The sequence below is a fragment of the Carassius auratus genome, chromosome 20 (genome assembly GCF_003368295.1).
Source record: "Carassius auratus strain Wakin chromosome 20, ASM336829v1, whole genome shotgun sequence".
NCBI lineage: Eukaryota > Metazoa > Chordata > Actinopteri > Cypriniformes > Cyprinidae > Carassius > Carassius auratus.
Window position 1 is genome coordinate 23495816 of NC_039262.1, and position 20602 is coordinate 23516417.

General features: G+C 38.6%; 1 protein-coding gene across 10 annotated transcripts in view; it reads left to right on the forward strand.

Moving 5' to 3' along the window:
- pum2 (pumilio RNA-binding family member 2) overlaps nt 1-20602 on the forward strand; it is a 128795-nt gene that overhangs the window by 78318 nt on the left and 29875 nt on the right. For 9 of the 10 annotated variants that reach the window (XM_026291543.1, XM_026291534.1, XM_026291538.1 and 6 more), the window contains 4 exons: nt 5330-5447; nt 11679-11819; nt 11993-12295; nt 20371-20601. In XM_026291543.1, the coding sequence (XP_026147328.1) occupies nt 5330-5447; nt 11679-11819; nt 11993-12295; nt 20371-20601 (793 nt within the window). The remainder of the gene's footprint in view (nt 1-5329; nt 5448-11678; nt 11820-11992; nt 12296-20370; nt 20602) is intronic. The other variant, XM_026291542.1, reaches the window with a different exon arrangement.

Genomic DNA, 20602 nt, shown 5'->3' on the forward strand with positions numbered 1-20602 from the left:
ACATCAAAGTACACAAATATATAGGCATACGACCCAGGGCCGGCGGCAAGAGGTTGTTGTCGATTCTGCTTCTGCAAGGCCTTATTAGCAACCTGCCTTATCATCCAGCACCACCTACTCCATCTGACATCACGCAAACACCGGTTGGCTTAAACTCTGTGATTAGGGCCAATGAGGCGAAATTTTTAAATCTACATGTGCTGCCTTCAGCTTTTTTAAAAGGTAAATTATGCATTTAATTTATGTAAGCTTAAATGTGAAGTGTGGCTATTAGAATGTTATTAGCATATAATTGTCAATATGTTTTGTTTTTGTTGTGACATGATTATGGTAATACTGATTAGTTTGTGATTTTCTTCTCTTTTATATGGGGAATGAGCTGACAGTTTGTACTAGCTGAATGGGTGTCCACTTGCACGGTATTGGTTGGTTTTATGCCTTGTTTTTGCATGTTATTGTTGTTGATTGCGTGCCCCCATATTGGAAGCCGTGTGCCACCATTAGTTATGGTCTGGAGCTTGCTCTGATATGACCACATGAATTTTAAGAATCATATGCTTTTTTGTTCTTTTAGATAAATTGTTCAAAATGGTTTGACCAAACTGTTAAAGGTTATTTACAAATCATCCAAACACCTGATTCATTTATAATATTATGACTAAGTAGTAGGGCTGCACGATATTGGGAAAAAATGACATTGCAATATTTTATTTTTCAGCGATATATATTGCGATATAAAATCTAATTTACAAACAAAAATGGGGTGAGCACACTTCCATTCTCATTTTAAATTATTTAAACATCGACACCATTGTGACAATTGATTGATATGCGTGAGGGAGAGAGAGCAAGACACCGCTCGTGTTGTTTGAAGACGGTGAGCGTGCAGCCGGGGCTCTCTCTCTCTCTCTCTTCATCTGTTTCTCTTTCTCGCGCGCTCGCGCTCTCTCTCTCACATGCTCTTTCACGCGCGCTCTCTCTCTCTGCCCTGTCAAAACTTTCACTCTATGATGGTTAAGCTGTGCAGTTAATCGGTGAATCACATTCGTCAAGGGCCGGGGAGCAGCTGGCCCGTACAGTTAACGAATAAGGGATCAACTATGACAACCTACATCGCACATCCTGCGATGTGACTATCGTGGATTCATACATCGCAATATCAATGCTTAAACGACACATCGTGCAGCCCTACTAAGTAGTATTAAATTGTAAAGAAATTACAGATCCATCTTTAAAATCTGATTGTTTGATAACTTTTGACAACGTTTAATTCAGGTGTGAAAATAATATCTATAGTGATGAGCACAGAGAGATTTGAGTGTGCAAAAGACAGTTTGAGTGAGAGGAGAGACACATTTCAAGTGTGCAGAATATATCTGAGAGCAACGGAAATCTGTGCGCGAGTGGAGAGATTCACGCTCTCACATTGTATTAATGTACTTTCGTGCAACAATAATGTTTTATAAAATTTTTCAGTAAAATAATTCCATATATATATGAATAGACAATGTTGTAAATTATGTTGTGCCATATTTCATTTTAGGTGTTTTTACAGTGTTGCGCAGTTTAACTAATCACACACAATTCTGTTGAGTTAACGGATGCAATGACAAAACAGAAGCATTCAGATGAGTCCTCGCTGAAATTTATCAGTTTTGTTGAGTGCGCTCACTGAATGAATTCAGTACAAAGCAGTACTTTGATGACACACACTGATCTATCTAATCAGCACTACTTCAAATCGAACACATCTAAGTGCAGTCTTCATCAAGTTTGCATGCTACAGTGTTGCCAAGTCTGTGGTTTAAGGAACCCCTCCATAAAACGTGTATTTTACCCCCTGGAATACCAGTAAACCCCCTTTTGAAATGCTATTGGGCTAGTTTTGAATAGTAATTGGGAGGTTTTGTTTTGAAAACCTGGCTACCCTGGCATGCTGTGCGCTGAAATGTTTTAAGGCGTATATAATATGAACGTACTTCAAAACAGCACATTGAAATTACTCCAGCAGTAACAGTGTTACAGTGTTGCATTTTATCACTGAAAACTATGATCTTAAAATTGTATATATATATATATATATATATATATATATATATATAAAATAAGGTAATATAAAAAAATTATAATAATTTTGTAATTGTTTTAATGCATTTCTGTGATGGTTTCTAATTTATTTTTTTTTATTTTTTTTTTTAAGCAGGGTAACGATACCCATACTGTGCTGCACACTATTGACAATATCAAGCTGAAGCTTGACTTTGCAAAATTAAAATTGCAAATCAATTCACAGTCGCAATCGCAATATCTGTCAAAAAAAAATTGCAATTAGATATTTTCTCCCAATTACATAGCCCTATTTTCCAGCAGGATTTGGCACCTAAAGTTGGTTAAATGACCTTGGTGTTGGTATGCTTGACTGGCCAGCAAACTCACCAGACCTAAACCCCATAGATAATCTATTGTCAAGAGGAAAATCAGAAAAAAAAATGCAGATGAGCTGAAGGCCACTGTCAAAGAAACCTGGGCTTCCATACACCCTCAGCAGTGCCACAAACTGATCATCTCCATGCCACGCCAAATTGAGGCAGTAATTAAAGGAAAAGGTGTGACTACCAGTTTTGAGTACATGTACAGTAAATGAACATGCAGGTCCTTCTCAAAAAATTAGCATATTGTGATAAATTTTATTATTTTCCACAATGTAATGATAAAAATTTAACTTTCATGTATTTTAGATTCATTGCACACCAACTGAAATATTTCAGGTCTTTTATTGTTTTAATACTGATGATTTTGGCATACAGCTTATGAAAACCCAAAATGCCTGTCTCAAAAAATTAGCATATCATGTAAAGGTTCTCTAAACAAGCTATTAACCTAATCATCTGAATCAACTAATTAACTCTAAACACCTGCAAAAGATTCCTGAGGCTTTTAAAAACTCCCAGGCTGGTTCATTATTCAAAAATGCAATCATGGGTAAGACTGCTGACCAGAAGGCCATCATTGACACCCTCAAGCGAGAGGGTAAGACACAGAAAGAAATTTCTGAACGAATAGGCTGTTCCCAGAGTGCTGTATCAAGGCATCTCAGAGGGAAGTCTGTGGGAAGGAAAAATTGTGGCAAAAAACGCTGCACAACGAGAAGAGGTGACCGGACCCTGAGGAAGATTGTGGAGAAGGACTGATTCCAGACCTTGGGGGACCTGCGGAAGCAGTGGACTGAGTCTGGAGTAGAAACATCCAGTGCCACCGTGCACAGGCGTGTGCAGGAAATGGGCTACAGGTGCCGCATTCCCCAGGTCAAGCCACTTTTGAACCAGAAACAGCGGCAGAAGTGCCTGACCTGGGCTACAGAGAAGCAGCACTGGACTTTTGGACAAATTTTGCATGTCATTGGGAAATCAAGGTGCCAGAGTCTGGAGGAAGACTGGGGAGAAGGAAATGCCAAAATGCCTGAAGTCCAGTGTCAAGTACCCACAGTCGGTGATGGTCTGGGGTGCCATGTCAGCTGCTGGTGTTGGTCCACTGTGTTTTATCAAGGGCAGGGTCAATGCAGCTAGCTATCAGGAGATTTTGGAGCACTTCATGCTTCCATCTGCTGAAAAGCTTTATGGAGATGAAGATTTCGTTTTTCAGCACGACCTGGCACCTGCCCACAGTGCCAAAACCACTGGTAAATGGTTTACTGACCATGGTATTAATGTGCTCAATTGGCCTGCCAACTCTCCTGACCTGAATCCCATAGAGAATCTGTGGGATACTGTGAAGAGAAAGTTGAGAGACGCAAGACCCAACACTCTGGATGAGCTTAAGGCCGCTATCGAAGCATCCTGGGCCTCCATAACACCTCAGCAGTGCCACAGGCTGATTGCCTCCATGCCACGCCGCATTGAAGCAGTCATTTCTGCAAAAGGATTCCCGACCAAGTATTGAGTGCATAACTGAACATAATTATTTGAAGGTTGACTTTTTTTGTATTAAAAACACTTTTCTTTTATTGGTCGGATGAAATATGCTAATTTTTTGAGACAGGCATTTTGGGTTTTCATGAGCTGTATGCCAAAATCATCAGTATTAAAACAATAAAAGACCAGAAATATTTCAGTTGGTTTGCAATGAATCTAAAATATATGAAAGTTTAATTTTTATCATTACATTATGGAAAATAATGAACTATCGAAATATGCAAATTTTTTGAGAAGGACCTGTACTGAACAATTCACAAAAACTATTTTTTTTATTGGTCTTATGAAGTATTCTAATTAGTTGAGATAGTGAATTGGTGGGTTTTCGTTACATGTGAGAGCCTCTCTCATATCAGTACGTGCACTCAGTCGCTGTAGCACGCAGTGCCACTATGCTAGGGTTTAGCAAAATAAATCGTCATAAAATCACGATTTGAGCGTGAGCGATTTCTAAACCTGACCTCCCGAAGTATGTTATCCGATCCAATCAGAATGCATTGCGCCTAGCGCGAGAACAGAAGAGACTGGGCATATGCCTAACTCCAGGTTCACACACTGTCTGTGATGCGCCTTTTTTCTGAGCCCATGTTAACGGATCAGAGCGTTCACACTGCACACGGTAAGAGGCTAGAAATAAAAACGTGCGAAAATAATTAATATCTAGCACATGAACATAGAGAGAGTTGTGAGTGCACAGGACGCAGTTTAAGTGAGAGGAGACACGTTTTAAGTGCACACACTCTCTCCGCGCAGCGTGTATCTGAGCAAGCACGTCTGGTTTTGTGACAGAGCAAATGAAATCTGCGTGCGAACAGAGAGATTCGTGCTCATGCATTATTTTATTGTGCTTTCGCGTTATTTTATTGCGCTCTCGCTGCTGACCGCATACACATACTGCACACTGCAAACACCTGAGGCCAATAAACCATTAATAAAACATTCAAATGAATGACTGCTAGTTGATCCAGAAAAATCTTCAATCGGTACAGCCCAGCGTTATACAGAGGCAAGATGAAAACAGAAAATACCATCTAAATGTTTCTAAAGATATGTTCCCCTCAGACATGGCCTACATTCATATAAACTCCTACCTGTAAATGAATTGCAATTGTTTAGCATCTCATCCGATTTGAAATGTCACATATTTGAATTGATTTTCAACCAGCTCACAGTAAATCGTTTCATCCCTGTGTTCAATCTGCAGCGACACACTGCTTGTGTCCAACAGTGTAGTGCTCATTAGTTTAAATCCATCCAACTCAGGCTGACATTACTAAAAATTAATAGTTAATGAAACACACACATAGCATTAGAGGCTAGTGGTTTACTTCAAGTAACTCTTCCATCTCCCAATCCAGGTGATTCGTGCAGGGACCAGTCAGCGACCTTTGACCCCTGGCCAGAGCCAACAGAGTCAGCAGGAGTCCCTTGCTGCAGCTGCTGCAAACCCAGCGCTGGCCTTCACAGGCATGCCAGGTGAGTTATGCTTTGACATTCTTTACCTCTTTTAACTTGTGCAGGTAGTCTTGGGTTGGTTGTTCCTTAAATCATTGGCTGTGCTTCATTTCTGTTCATCTGTGTGATTTGTTTATGTGTTCTGGGAATCAGAAGAAATGTGTGTTTTTGGCCATTAACAGTTCCAGCGACTTCCAGTGATCACCCAGAAAAGTTCATGGTCATGCTGATTCACATGCAATTTCTAGCTAGTTTGGGATAATTGAAGGCAGATACTTATGGACTTTGCATTGAGTGGCTTTTCATGCTAAATAACTAATATGTCACATTCTCTGGGGTCTTGCCTAAATTTTCACAACTACTAAATAGTGGTGGAATGATACATGTATTTGTACCGAAGTGAGTTGCGCACTTGAAAACAAAGCCCACTAGACAGTGACCATGTGCTGACTCTTCAAGTGACTCTCAGGCTTGTGCACACAACTGTTTGGGAAATGGAGCTTTGTGCTTGTGTATCCTACCTCCCTCATTTGGCACAATTCCAAATATTCCATAATATTTCCATTTTTTGCGATGTAACATTTGAATGCTAAACTATTATTTATTATGTAAATTATAGGTTGTGTTCTTCAGTTCCAATCACTGTAATTTATTTTTTTAAAGTACCAACTGTTAGCAATGCTGGAACTGATGTTTTGTGTTTGAGTTCTGTGTGTTTGTGCCTGTATGTTTGTGTGTGTGCATGTGCGTGTTTCCTTATACCAACAGAATCAACAATATAATATATATATATATATATATATATATATATATATATATATATATATATATATATATATATATATATATATATATATAAAACATAATGTAATATTTAGTATTTTCACATATAGGTTGAAAATAATAATTCGAAATTGAGCATAGATTTTCTTTTTTCCTGTTGTACCGAAATTGTATTGAACCATGACCCCCGACCTCCACATCTGTGTATTGTTCCACCCCCTACCACTAAAATTTAAACATGGAGGCAGAACTGGCTTTATAAGTAATAAGCAATATTTTAAAATCTATATGATGTTTTGATAGGGAGCCAGTGCAGTGTTGACAGAACAGGCCTAATATGGTCATACCTCCTGGTTCTAGTAAGAACTCTAGCTGCTGCACTTTGGACTAACTGGAGTTTGTTTACCAAGCGTGCAGAACAACCACCTAATACAGCATTACAATAATCTAACCTTGAGGTCATAAATGCATTTTTAACATTAACATTTCTGCATTTGACATTGAGAGCATTGGCCGTAATTTAAATATATTTTTGAGATTGAAAAATTCAGTTTTACAAATGCTAGAAATGTGGCTTTCTAAGGAAAAATTGCTATCTAATAGCACCCCTTAGTTCCTAAGTGATGACGATGAATTGACAGAGCAGCCATCAAGTTTTAGACAGCATTCTATGTTATTACATGCAGAGCTTTTAGGTCCTATAATTAACACCTCTGTTTTTTTTCTGAATTTATCAGTAAGAAATGACTCGTCATCCAGTTGTTTATATCGACAATGCATTCCATTAGTTTTTCAAATTGGTATGTTTTGTTGGGCTGCAAAGAAATACAGAGCTGAGTATAATCAGTAACACCGTGTTTCCTGAAGATATCTCCTAAGGGTAACATGTAAAGCGTGAAGAGTAACGGGCCTAGTACTGAGCCTTGAGGTACTTTATACTGCACTTGTGATCTATATCAGTGATTCCCAACCTTTTTTAACTCACGGCCCACACAACCAATGAATGAACTAGGGCTGCGCGATATAGACAAAATAAAAAAAACACCTATCACAATTTCTTTGATCAATTTTGCAATTTCGATTTTAATCACAATTTTGACACACACAGATATTCTTTACAGTCATAAATGTATTCAGGATGAATTTGAAACATTTTTCCAAAAGAGAAACAATTAGAGCTTTTTCAAAAAGTTGAAACGTTTCTAGAACAGACATAAGTCAAAATAATCACTATAGTAAAGGTGTAACAAAGACTTATGGCAAAAAAAAAATAGATATAAATAAACAAATCCTGTGTCCAGGGAATTTTTTTCTTTTTTGCCATGCATTGTTCATAGAGCTCATTAATTGTAGCGGTGCCTCAGGTGTTGAAAGGCGAAAGCACATTAAATATAGATAGCTCAGATACACGCTGTTCTTGTGCGGAGAGAGTGTGCACAGTCAAAACGGGTCTCCTCTCACTTAAACTGCGTCCTGTGCACTCACAACTCTCTCCATGCTCATGTGCTAGATATTAATTATTTTCTCTCGTTTTTATTTCTAGCCTTTTACCACGTGCAGTGTAAATGCTCATATCCGTTAACATGGGCTCGAAAAAAAGACGGATCAAAGACAGTGTTTGAACATGGAGTTAGGCATATACGCCCAATCTGTTCTGTTCTCGCGCTAGGGGCGTTGCGTTCTGACTGGGTTGGATACCATACTGCGAGAGGTCAGGGCCACGGAAAATCGTGCTATAAAGCGATTTAGAAAAGGCGCATGCTCAAATCGTGATTTTATGACGATTTCTATAATCACACAGCCCTAGAATGGACTGGAAATGAACAGAAAATAACTCAGGCTGGCACCGCTCAGCAAAATGGGAAAACCAGATCCAGCTCGTCACCGGAGCAAATAGTCAGGAGGGAACATGTTGACATTGAGCCATGAGCCAACATGAGCCATTTATGCATGTTTGACCTTGTTGTTCTGTAGCATATGCAGCAAAAATATAAATTGGTGATTTATTCTTAAACCAATTCAGATAGCTCGGATAGTGGATAGTTACAGTTTAATATAATTTTTTTTAATTAATTATATGAAATGATGTTATTATGTTATGACTTATGTTATTATGATATTTTTACATATGTTAACCATAGCGACCCACTAGGGGGCTGCGGCCCACAGGTTGAAAACCACTGATCTATATGATACTCAATTCAATTCAATTCAAGTTTATTTGTATAGCACTTTTTACAATACAAATCGTTACAAAGCAACTTTACAGAAAATTATGTTTCTATAATATTTAGTAGTAGCTTATGGTGGTGACTGTCAGTTTGTGCACGTTTGACAGGATTTTTAGAAAAAATTTAATACAAGACGTAGTCAGCTAGACGATGAACATTATCAATATTATTAATTAATAATTATTATATGATGCAGTCACACATGTAGCAATAATTGTTAGTTCTGTTGTTGATTCAGGGTTAGCATCATCTGAGGTCCTCTGAGGGTCAGCATCATCTCTTCTCGGGTGTTTTGGATCCAGACTGGAGCTTGTGTAAATCCTAGTTGCCATAGAAACAAAATAGAGACATCATTAGCATAGCCGCTGATCCAACAAAGTAAAATTAGTTTAACCCAAGCTAATGAATAAAAATGCACATTTGATCAGATGCAACTACACTCACAATTTAAGAAATACATTATTCGAATGCTTGGCAAAAGAGATGCATTTTTAATCTAGATTTAAACAGAGAGAGTGTGTCTGAACCCCGAACATTATCAGGAAGGCTATTCCAGAGTTTGGGAGCCAAATGTGAGAAAGCTCTACCTCCTTTAGTGGACTTTGCTATTCTAGGAACTACCAAAAGTCCAGCGTTTTGTGACCTTAGGGTGAGTGATGGGTTGTAGCGTGGTAGAAGGCTAGTTAGGTACGCAGGAGCTAAACCATTTAGGGACTTATAGGTAAGTAATGATAATTTGTAACTGATACCGAACTTAATAGGTAGCCAGTGCAGAGACTGTAAAATTGGGGTAATATGATCATATTTTCTTGACCTCGTAAGGACTCTAGCTGCTGCATTTTGGACTACCTGTAGCTTGTTTATTGATGAAGCAGGACAACCACCTAGAAGTGCATTACATTAGTCCAGTCTAGAGATCATAAATGCATGAACTAGCTTTTCTGCATCAGAAACAGATAACATGTTTCGTAGCTTGGCAATGTTTCTAAGATAGAAGAACGCAGTTTTTGTAACATTGGAAATATGATTTTCAAAAGACAAATTGCTGTCTAATATAACACCCAGATTTCTAACTGTAGATGAAGTAACAGTACATCCGTCTAGTTGCAGATTGTAATCTACAAGATTCTGTGTAGTGTTTTTTGGTCCAATAATTAATATCTCTGTCTTATCCTAATTTAATTGGAGAAAATTATTTGTCATCCAGTCTTTTACATTTTTAACACACTCTCTTAGCTTAGATAATTAAGAAGTTTAGTCTGGTCTCGTTGAGATATAAAGCTGAGTATCATCAGCATAACAGTGGAAGCTAATTCCGCATTTTCTAATAATATTACCAAGGGGCAACATGTATTATGAAAATGGAAGGGGACCTAGGACGGATCCTTGTGGCACTCCATATTTTACTGATAATAAATGAGATGACACCCCATTTAAGAAAACAAAATGGTAGCGATCGGACAGGTAGGATCTAAACCATCTTAGAGCCTGCTCTTGAATACCTGTATAGTTTTGTAATCGATCTATGAGTATGTCATGATCTTTGGTGTCGAACGCAGCACTAAGATCAAGTAAGACTAGAAATGATATGCAGCCTTGATCTGACGCAAGGAGCAGGTCATTTGTAATTTTAACAAGTGCAGTTTCTGTGCTATGGTGGGGCCTGAAACCTGACTGAAATTATTCATACAGATCATTTTTATGCAGGAAGGTGCTCAATTGAGCAGACACAACTTTTTCTAAAATTTTAGACATAAATGGAAGATTTGAAATAGGCCTATAATTTGCCAGTACACACTAGGATCTAGTTTTGGTTTCTTAATAAGAGGCTTGATAACCGCCAACTTGATTGTTTTTGGGACGTGACCTAAAGATAACGACGATGTTAATAATATTGAGAAGCGGTTCTTCGGCTACAGGTAACAACTCTTTCAGTAATTTAGTGGGTACAGGATCTAATAAACATGTTGTTGGTTTAGATACAGTGATAAGTTTATTTAGCTCTTCCTGTCCTATAGTTGTAAATCACTGCAGTGTATCTTTGGGTGCGATGGATGAAACTGAAGTGTTAGACGCTGTAGAATCTACATTCACTATTGTATTTCTAATGTTATCTATTTTATCAGTGAAGAAATTCATAAAGTCATTACTATTTAACGTTGGTGGAATATTTGAATCAGGTGGCATCTGGTAATTTGTTAATCTAGCCACTGTGCTAAATAAAAACCTTGGATTGTTTTGGTTATTTTCAATGAGTTTGTGTATATGCTCTGCCCTAGCAGTTTTTAGAGCCTGTCTATAGCTGGACATACTGTTTTTCCATGCAATTCTAAAAACTTCCAAGTTTTTATACAAAAAAAATTGTATTTTGACAATTTTGGTAGTTCCATCTAATGACTGCGCCGATGAGGATTGTGCGCCTATCCGATGGGCTCGGTCCACTTTCAGGCCAGTGGGGAAGTTGTAAGATCCGAGAAGTTTTGGCAGGAGGTCGGCTATGAAATGAGTCGGATTTCCCTTCTCAACTTTCTCTGGTAAGCCCACGATTTTAATGTTTGACCGTCTTGAGCGGCTTTCGAGGTCAGTTAATTTGCGCTTCATGGCTGTGTTGGATTCAATCATTTCCTCACAGAGGCGCTCGAGACTGGTTATGCGGGTGTCATGATCGGTCATTGCTCCCTCAAGATCAGTAATACATGTTGCTTGGTTGGTAAGGGAGGTTTGAACGAGGTGCAGTTTTGAATCCAGGCCATTAAATCTGGCCGTTATGTCCTCTTCCAGTTTTCCAATAGCCGCTAGGATGTTAGCCAGAGTGGGTTGTGAACTTGAGGTCTGGCTGGTGCTGGTGGTTGCATCTGTAGTTAACGTTAGCTCGGTTTGGTTGCTAGCGTCGTCGTCTTGAAACAAATAAAGTTGTCTTACTGTCTCCTTTGGCAGGAGAATCAGGGTTCATAGTTTTCCCTTTAGCTTTAGGTTTGCCCATGGTTGTACTTAAAAGATGCAAGCGTGGATTTTTAGTGAGAGTTTGACGGAGCTCCACGAGAAAGCGTCTAATCCATGCGGTGCTCACAAGTGCCCCCCGTCTTTAGTTAATGTGAACTTTTTTTGCCTGTAGATTTCACAATTACGTGATTTATCCTAAATAGTGAGCCCCCCCCCCCCCCCCCCCCAAAAAAAAACCCTGAAATAAAACATTTTAAAAACTCTGATTCAGACCCGTTTGTTATGCTTTGATCAGGTTACCAAGTTCTAGCTCCAGCTGCTTACTATGATCAGACTGGGGCATTGGTTATGGGTCCTGGAGCTCGCACTGGCCTGGGTGGACATGTCCGACTGGTCCAAACCCCACTCCTCATCAACCCAGCAGCTGCACAAGCTGGTGAATATGCTTGTCTTTTGTGTTCTTTTTGAATTAAAAACCTTAATGGGACTTAATAATGTATTTAATAATGTATTTTTTATTATTATTACTCTGTTGACCAAACTGGTTTACAGTTTAGTTTCATTACATTTTCCTCCTCCTTTGGCTTCTTTCCATCCTCTGTTATCTAGCTGCAGCTGCATCTGCATCAGGTTCAGGTAACAACATGTCTGGTCCTGTTAATGGTCTGTACCGGTCCATGGGTTGCCAACAGCCCCAGCAGCCTCAACCTCAGCAGCACCCACCTCCACCCTCTAGTGGCCTGCCCTCCAATTCTTTCTATGGCTCTGGCTCAGTGGCACCCAGCTCCCAGAGCAGCTCACTATTCTCTCATACAAGCACGGCACCTCCTAGCACCTCTCTGGGTTTCAGCAGCACTGTTGGATCTCTAGGTGTTGGGCTAGGCTCTGCACTTGGTGCCTTTGGCTCCTCAGGTTTGTTTCACCATTTGCATCATTTGCTTTTGCATCCATGATTGACTGTTAACAAAGTTAAATAAGCACATCAAACTGCCACTTTTTTATGTTCTATTTTGATTGTCACATCAGTGTGTACTACTTAGCCTGAGATGGTTTTCAGCGCATGTCAACATAATGCTGTGTTCACACCAAATGCGAATAGAGCGTCAAATTCATGTCTACTGCGTCTAGTTTGACGCTTGAACATTTTGCGATAATTTGCTTCATTCGTGCGTGAAATTCAAGTGAGAATGAAGTTGTTTTAAACTCAAATATGCAGTTTATTTATAAAGACAGCATCTATTTAAAAATGTGTTTCGCCGATCTCGGAGATGAGCTCCATGCAATCAGCAGGAGCTCAGTAATCATGTATCCGCTGAGAGCAGCCTCACCTCGGCTAGACCTTCTGACATTTGCTGCTGGCTCTGATGTCTCTTTAGTGGTTCAAGATAAAATATTATTCCTTTGGGGTAAAAATAAACGTGTCTTATCTTTGGCCTTTATTCAATTAATCTATTAATATGTTTTATATGTATAGGTCCTTTTTATTCCTGTCTCTATAGAAATATGAACTTTTTTCATATAGCTCCGGTTGACTACTCACTGACAACATCAGTCGTTCCTCATTTTGAATGAGTGACTCCTAGCAGGCTTCTGACTGGTTAACGTGGCGCAATTAACGGGAAAGTTTTTCAACTCGGGCAGCAGAGGTGAATTTCATGTCAAACGCTTAAATGCACAAAAAGCACCATTCGCGCTTCACGCCCATATCGTGCGAAATGCTCAATTCGCGTCATTCACTCGAACGAGGCGAATTTGCGTCTTCTGCGTCACGCTAAATAGGCTAGTGACAAATGGTCAAAAGGTGCTTTAGTTTTTGAGATACCCCTACCGGAGGTAGGACTAAACCCAACAATGTTTTTCCTCATCTCTAAGGTCTCCCATATATGAAATGGTTTCTTGGCTAAAAATATTTTACTGCTAAGATTGTTAAATTAACTGATATTTTTATACACCCCAAAACCAATAAAGGACTAAAATATAGGCTGTCCATATGGGAGTTAAGGCATATAAACTAATGCAGATCAATCACACAAGCTCTGAGAGCTTTGAAATTTGACATGTTTTTAGTCAGGAAGTTGATTCAACTACTAGAAAAGACTGGATGTCAATATATTTATGTATGGAATAAATAGAGACATGTAAACCCATACCTAAAATAAGCGGACATGCACAAATTTCATATCTATGCAGTATGTTTTCATTTACTTTGTGCTTGCTTTGCCTGGGATTATTATAGAAACACATATGATGGCTTGTTGGAAAGGTGGGGTTATGCTGAATCCAGCAATACCAAATATGTAAATATAGCATGACAAATAGGAGTGTTTTGTCACTCAATGTATGAGGTATCCAAAATGAATGAAAATGGAACACTGACATAATTTAGTCTAAAGCCCAATCAGTGGTGAGAAGAATGTTGACAAATTCATTGTTTCTGCAAAGTAACTTACATTAGGTAAGTGCTGATCTATATTTATGATACATTTAATAATGATACATTTCATAAGGCACAGTATACTATATAATTCATATGAAACACAGATCCAATTGAATGTTAACATTGGAATGGAACACCTTTATTAAAATATCGTCGCTGTCGGGCGGAAACCAAATTTTGTCAATTTCTTATTTTTTCACAAATCAATGCTATTGGTCAGTCCCCACGTGGTTCTATTATTTTTACAAATTATTAATCTAAAGTGTTGAAATAGATTGAGTGCAAATCTCTTAACTCCATCGGACACTTCAACTGTCTGAGAATCCTCGTAACTCCACCTCTTCTTCACTCCGCGGCAGGAACTTCCGCGGCATTTTGTGTCCTCAGGATTTAAAGTCGCAACGATTGAGAAATCCTCGTCGAGCAACACGTGAAGCAAGCTTTAACTCTGATTTTATCTGTGTTAAACTATAATATCAGTTATTGATTTATTTTAAAATGTCTACTTATTAATAGGCTTATTATTACTAGGCTTATTATACGTGTGCATTGAAGTTTTAAAATATATCTAATTTCTAATTCTACTTGTATTGAATTAAATGTTTTGGAGACCAGCATTAAATTATTGTTTTTATTATTATGTTACTGACTCAAAGTTGGCACTGTGCATGTAAAATACCCCAAGTAGGCTAACAGGTTTTATTTATGGGAGAAAAAAGGTTTTTCTACTGGCGCCATGTAAGCCTATCTTTGCATAACTCTGTTTTTTTTTTTTTTTTTTCACAATAACGAATGAAAATAGTTAAGTTAGATAGATTTGAGTAGGCTTGTTTTGTTTAAAATTGATAGCTGTAACGCTTCGGTGCAGAAGGAAGCCTCTGAACCACGAAGGTAAATCTGCGTGCAGATTAGGCTAATTCCCGCCTATTACAGCCTACAGCCAACGCGACCGCCGACTTTGTTTGCGGCAGATTAATTTCCGCCTTAATTTTTTGATTTTTCCTATTGAATGTTTACGGTGGTACGTGACGTAAGCAGTTTCCAGCTCACCACGCCCTTGGTACGAGATACCACGCCCTTGGCAGTATAAAACCATCTTGTTCCATCAAAATCACTGTAGTGAGTCAGGAGTTGGAATTGCGAGTATTGAAAACGATCAGGATAGAGTATTTTAGCATCTATTTATCATAGCATTTATATAGTTATTTAGATGATTTCGGGTAGCCTATGTCGTTTATTAGCATAGTTTTTAGTGTAACATTAGTATTGTTAGAAGCATAGTTAGTTAGTAGCATAGTATTGCATCAGTTAGGATAGCTTCAAGTTAGCATAGATTTATTTACAGTGGTCAGGATGGTACGTGCTGGTTGCTGGTTGTAACAGCACGGACTGTATAGTTTTCCAGCAGACTTGAAAATTAGGCGCCAGTGGTTGCATGCACTTAGCCTGAAAGACTGAGAGTTCCCACTTAGAGCTGGAGTGTGCAAACTGCATTTTACGCGGGATTGCTTCTCCAACGCAATGGAGATGGGCTTGGAAATGGGCAGTGCCTTACTCAGAGACTGGCCCCATTCTCTCTTGCGCGGCTGCTTCGCTAGCATCGTCAGATGCCGATCGCAATGCAGGAGTTAAGACCGAAGTTTGAGCCAGCGGCTTGAATTGATATGGCTCAGGCCCTGGCCCTGTGTCCACTTCAGACATCCACTTCAGGTGAAGGTGGGGGAGAAAAGTCCTCTACTTCAAATGAATGCTCTGTTGCAAAGCTACTTGCATCACTAGAGTCAGTCTCCATTTTAGCGACTCTGACAGCAACTGTCAATTAATCCGTCACTGCGGGTCTCAGGTACACGCCCCACCTGCTCACCCTCGCTCTAGGTTCGTCCCCTCTATTTCCGCTGTGCTCTGCCCACTTTTCAGCATTTTCCAAATATTGCCAGTGGGTGGAGTCAGGCTCTGAACAGGGGTTTAGTTACCCTTTAAAGCCTTATCTCTTGTCAAACAATGATGAACACTGTTGGCAGCAGCGACGTCTGTGTCCGTATCATTGTTATCAATGAGAGCGTAACCTCGTGTCTCCCTACTCCCAAGTCATAAATCTTGTATGTCTGATTAAATGTGATTTTGGGGAAATGTTGTGTTAATGTTGGTATACAACAGTATATGATAGCAATATAAGGTATTTCAGACAGTTCGATTCAATAAACCGGTTGAAGAAAACGGTTCACCGGTTCTTTTGCGCTCGATGTAATGACGTCATTGGCGATGATTGCAAAGCCTTCGGTTTACCCAGGCTCATAACATTAGCACAGAATCAATCACCAAAAGAATCAGTTCGGTTCAGACGCTCTGTGTGTCAGTCTGCTTCACACTGAATCACACATGCGCAGTATCATCAGCTCCTCGGTTCTTGAATCGGACACGTCTGACAGAAACTGTTCTTGACTCGAGAACGAGTCAGTCTGTTGTTCGTTATCTGGCTCGGCTCGGTGTTCATCTTCAGTTCTTTCTTCACAGCAGTTCAGTCAGTGTACTGTTTGAGTAAATGAATTAATTACGGGATATTGGTTTGTTTGAACTCAGAGGGAGTGTCAGCCACTTTAAAAAAGTTAACAGCTTAAGTCATTTGTGGATTAATGCGTATTGGAGACACGAACCGTTTAAAACAATTCAGTTCAATTTGGTATACTGGTTCAAAAAAGATCTGCTTACATCAAATGATTAGTTTGCGAACCGGATATAACAAACTGCTTTGTTTTGAATTCTCTCACAACAGACACTGAAGAGAAGACAATAATGAATAAAGTAATAATTTTTGCTATTTTTGGACCAAAATGTATTTTCGATGCTTCAAAAAATTCTAACTGACCCTCTGATGTCACATGGACTACTTTGATGATGTTTTTCTTACCTTTCTGGACATGGACAGTATACCGTACACACAGTTTCAATGGAGGGACTGAGAGCTCTCGGACTAAGTCTAAAATATTTTAAACTGTGTTCCGAAGATAAATGGAGGTCTTACTGGTTTGGAACTACATGAGGGTGAGTTGTTAATAACATAATTATGATTTTTGGGTGAACTATCCCTTTAAGCGTTTTGCTGTATGGGAGAACAAAGTTTGCGCATTGTGTTCATAGCCATCAGCTTACCTTGTAGTACTTTAAATAATAACTATATGTCATATTTGGTCTTTTAATTGAACTTAATGTACCTTAATACATTATGCCATATTAAGTGTTTGTTTTTTCTACAGGAGTAAAACGGTTAATGAAAGACTTTGTGCATTGCGTTCATATTCTGCTGTTCTGTGGCCACGGTCCGGGCTTGTCTTTTTCTTGCAGGACCCCTGTACATTATAGTAGTAGGCCTACTAATTTAGTTTTAATCATTTAATCACCACCACAGCGTCTTGTCTCCATTGGCAACATGCACGATTTGTGTCGATTGCAAGTGTAAGTGACATTGTAATTTAGTTTCTTTTTTTTGTCTTCGCCACCTGGCAACTATTGTAAAATGTTGAGAGATTCAAACAAAAAGTAATAAAAAAATTCAACAAAAAAAATAAAGACTGCAATTGATGTCACTAGCGGAAGTGCAAGTCTGAGAGTGCAAGTGCAAGTCTGCAGCCAGACTCTTCTCGAATGGTGACCAAAAGCAGTTCATGTTCCAAATGGTTGCTGCTAGAAAATAAACTAAACAGCCTGAGAAGACAGGGCTCATTACCCCAAAGAGTGTTTGTTTGTTTAGTTAGATTGCCATTTGTTTTATTTAAGAGTAATTTAATTTGTATTGTGTGAAGTTAAGTTATAGTTTTATTAAAAATTTCATTATTAGATGCATCTTATATTTGAATTTGTCAACATTCTTCTCACCACTGATAATGGGCTTTAGACTAAATTATGTCAGTGTTCCATTTTTATTCATTTTGGATACCTCATACATTGAGTGACAGAACACTCCTATTTGTCATGCTATTTGTCATTTACATATTTGGTATTGCTGGATTCAGCACAACCCCACCTTTCCAAAAAGCCATCATATGTGTTTCTATAATAATCCCAGGCAAAGCAAGCACAAAGTAAATGAAAACATTCTGCATAGATATTAAATTTGTGCATGTCCGCTTACTTTAGGTATGTGTTTACATGTCTCTATTTATTCCATACATAAATATATTTACATCCAGTCTTTTCTAGTAGTTGAATCAACTTCCTGACTACAAATATTTCAAGTTTCAAAGCTCTCAGAGCTTGTGTGATTGATCTGCATTAGTTTATATGCCTTAACTCCCATACGGACAGGCTATATTTTAGTACTTTATTGGTTTTGGGGTGTATAACAATATCAGTTAATTTAACAATCTTAACAGTAAAATATTTTTAGCCAAGAATCCATTTCATATATGGGAGACCTTAGAGATGAGGAAAAACATTGTTGGGTTTAGTTCTACCTCCGGTAGGGGTATCTCAAAAATTCAGGGGCATTGTCACTAGCCTAAAAGGCCTCATTCGTTCCCCGAGACCTCCAGACGCATGTAAACGCGCCTTTGCATTGACATTGAAATCATTCGCGCCAGACACTCTATTCGCGTTTGGTGTGAACACAGCATAACACCATGAATATAAAGGTTACATGATTATGAAGAGAAACTAATGGTTTGTACTAGAAACTGAACATTATTATGTAAAAAGATGGGCTACTAAAGACTAGTTTATTAACATTGTATGCATTAAAATTGATTAAAAACATATATATTTCATACATATATCATTACTATGTGTTTTAATAATATTTTTGGGTGTATGTTGCATCATTCCATGATTCTCTTGCACAGACCAATTGATTCGCTTCATAAAACCTAAATATATCTTCAGGAGCATGTGTATTTGTTTTGTGGCTTGTGACAAATTTGCATGTTGCACACTTGACTGTCACTGCGTGGCATTTACACAAACATGCACTTAGAACTAACATGATCATTATAAATCTATTTAAATCACAAAATACATTTGCTTTCACATTTGAGAATTGGAATATCAACTATTTCACAATCTAGTATAAAATCAATACATTAAAGGTCCGTGTTTTTTTTTTTTAAGCTTTCATTGTGTTTACAGTGTGCAATATAACTTATTCATGTTTTGCGTGTAAAAAAAAACTGTATTTTTCGCACAATTTACTTATCTGTATACCGCTGTTTTCACTGTCATAAAAACCGGCTGATGTCTTCCTTGTTCTATGAAGTCCCTCCTTCAGAAATACGTAACGAGTTCTGATTGTTCCAGCGGTTCCTGTGTTGTGATTCAACAGCAGCTTAGCACACGTTGCCCTCCTGGAAACACAATTGGGCTAGTTTTGAGAAGCAAGTGGGCAGGATTTGTTTTGAAAATCTGGCAATCCTGATATGAACGCACGTGCTGGAGATGTACTTCTAATCACAGGAGCGCCTTTACTAACGAGATATGAAAATCGCTTTTTATTTTTTGCACAGCCCTACCATCTAGTTAACAAAGCTAAACAGAGTTGCCCTTTGTGTAAAAAGTTACAGAAACTGTTAAATTAACTTAAATAATAAAATACACTTATGCTGTACTCACACCAAACGCGAATAGAGCGTCTGGCGTGAATGATTTTAATGTTAAGTCAATGCAAAGGCGTTTACGCGCGTCTGCCGCCCGAGTTGAAAAATTGTGAACTTTGGCGTCAATTCGCGACGCGATAACCAATCAGTAGCCTGCTAGGAGTCACTCATTCAACACGGAGGAATGACTGATGTTGTCCGTGAGCAGTCAACCGTAGCTATATGACAAAAGTTCATATTTCTATAGAGACAGGAATAAAAAGGACCTATATATTATATATATATATTATTAGATTAATTGAATAAAGGCCAAAGATTTACCCCAAATGAATTATATTTTATCTTGAACCACTAAAGAGACATCAGAGCCATTCGATGTAACCGCATCTTCTTGAACTATTTCATAAAATCAAACTGAATTATTTGAAACGGTTCACGTCTCCAATAAGCATTAATCCACAAATGACTTAAGCTGTTAACTTTTTCAATGTGGCTGACACTCCCTCTGAGTTAAAACACGAGAACACCGAGCCGAGCCAGATAACGAACAAAATATTGTTAAACGTAAGGTGAAAATAAGAAGTTTTAAGATGAGATTGAAAAATCCCTAACGAATTTACTCCCAAAATAACCAGAATTGAATGTTTTGATGCTGTTTTGAAGTATCTTCTTGAAATTCTTTGGGAGATGTGTGCCTTTGTAATCATCCAACTCTAGAATTGACCCTGATAATGAGCTATGAAATTGGTCTTATATTTTCCTGATGTGACGTGGAATAGAAAGGAATTGAGTATCTGAGCATCTGAAATTGATTCCCTTGCTTTAGGTGAAGGAACTGACTGAATAGAGTTTGAGACGCATGGATTAGGTTGTCATAGCAGATCCATTTCGTCAGTTGTGATCAGTTAATCTCATCTTTCTCTCCTTTTTCTTTTTTTTTGTACTTCTGTACTCTTGTACTCCTACAGTGTCAGGTTGCACTAGCAGCAGCGCAACCCGTCGGGACTCCCTTTTGGCCAGCTCTGACCTGTATAAGCGTGGTGGTGGTAGTAGCTTGACGCCCATTGGACAATCTTTTTACAACAGCATAGGATACTCTTCCTCCCCCAGCCCCATTGGACTGACGCCAGGTCACTCCCCTTTGACACCTCCACCCTCTCTGCCTTCCTCCCATGGGTCCCCATCCAGCCTTCATCTAGG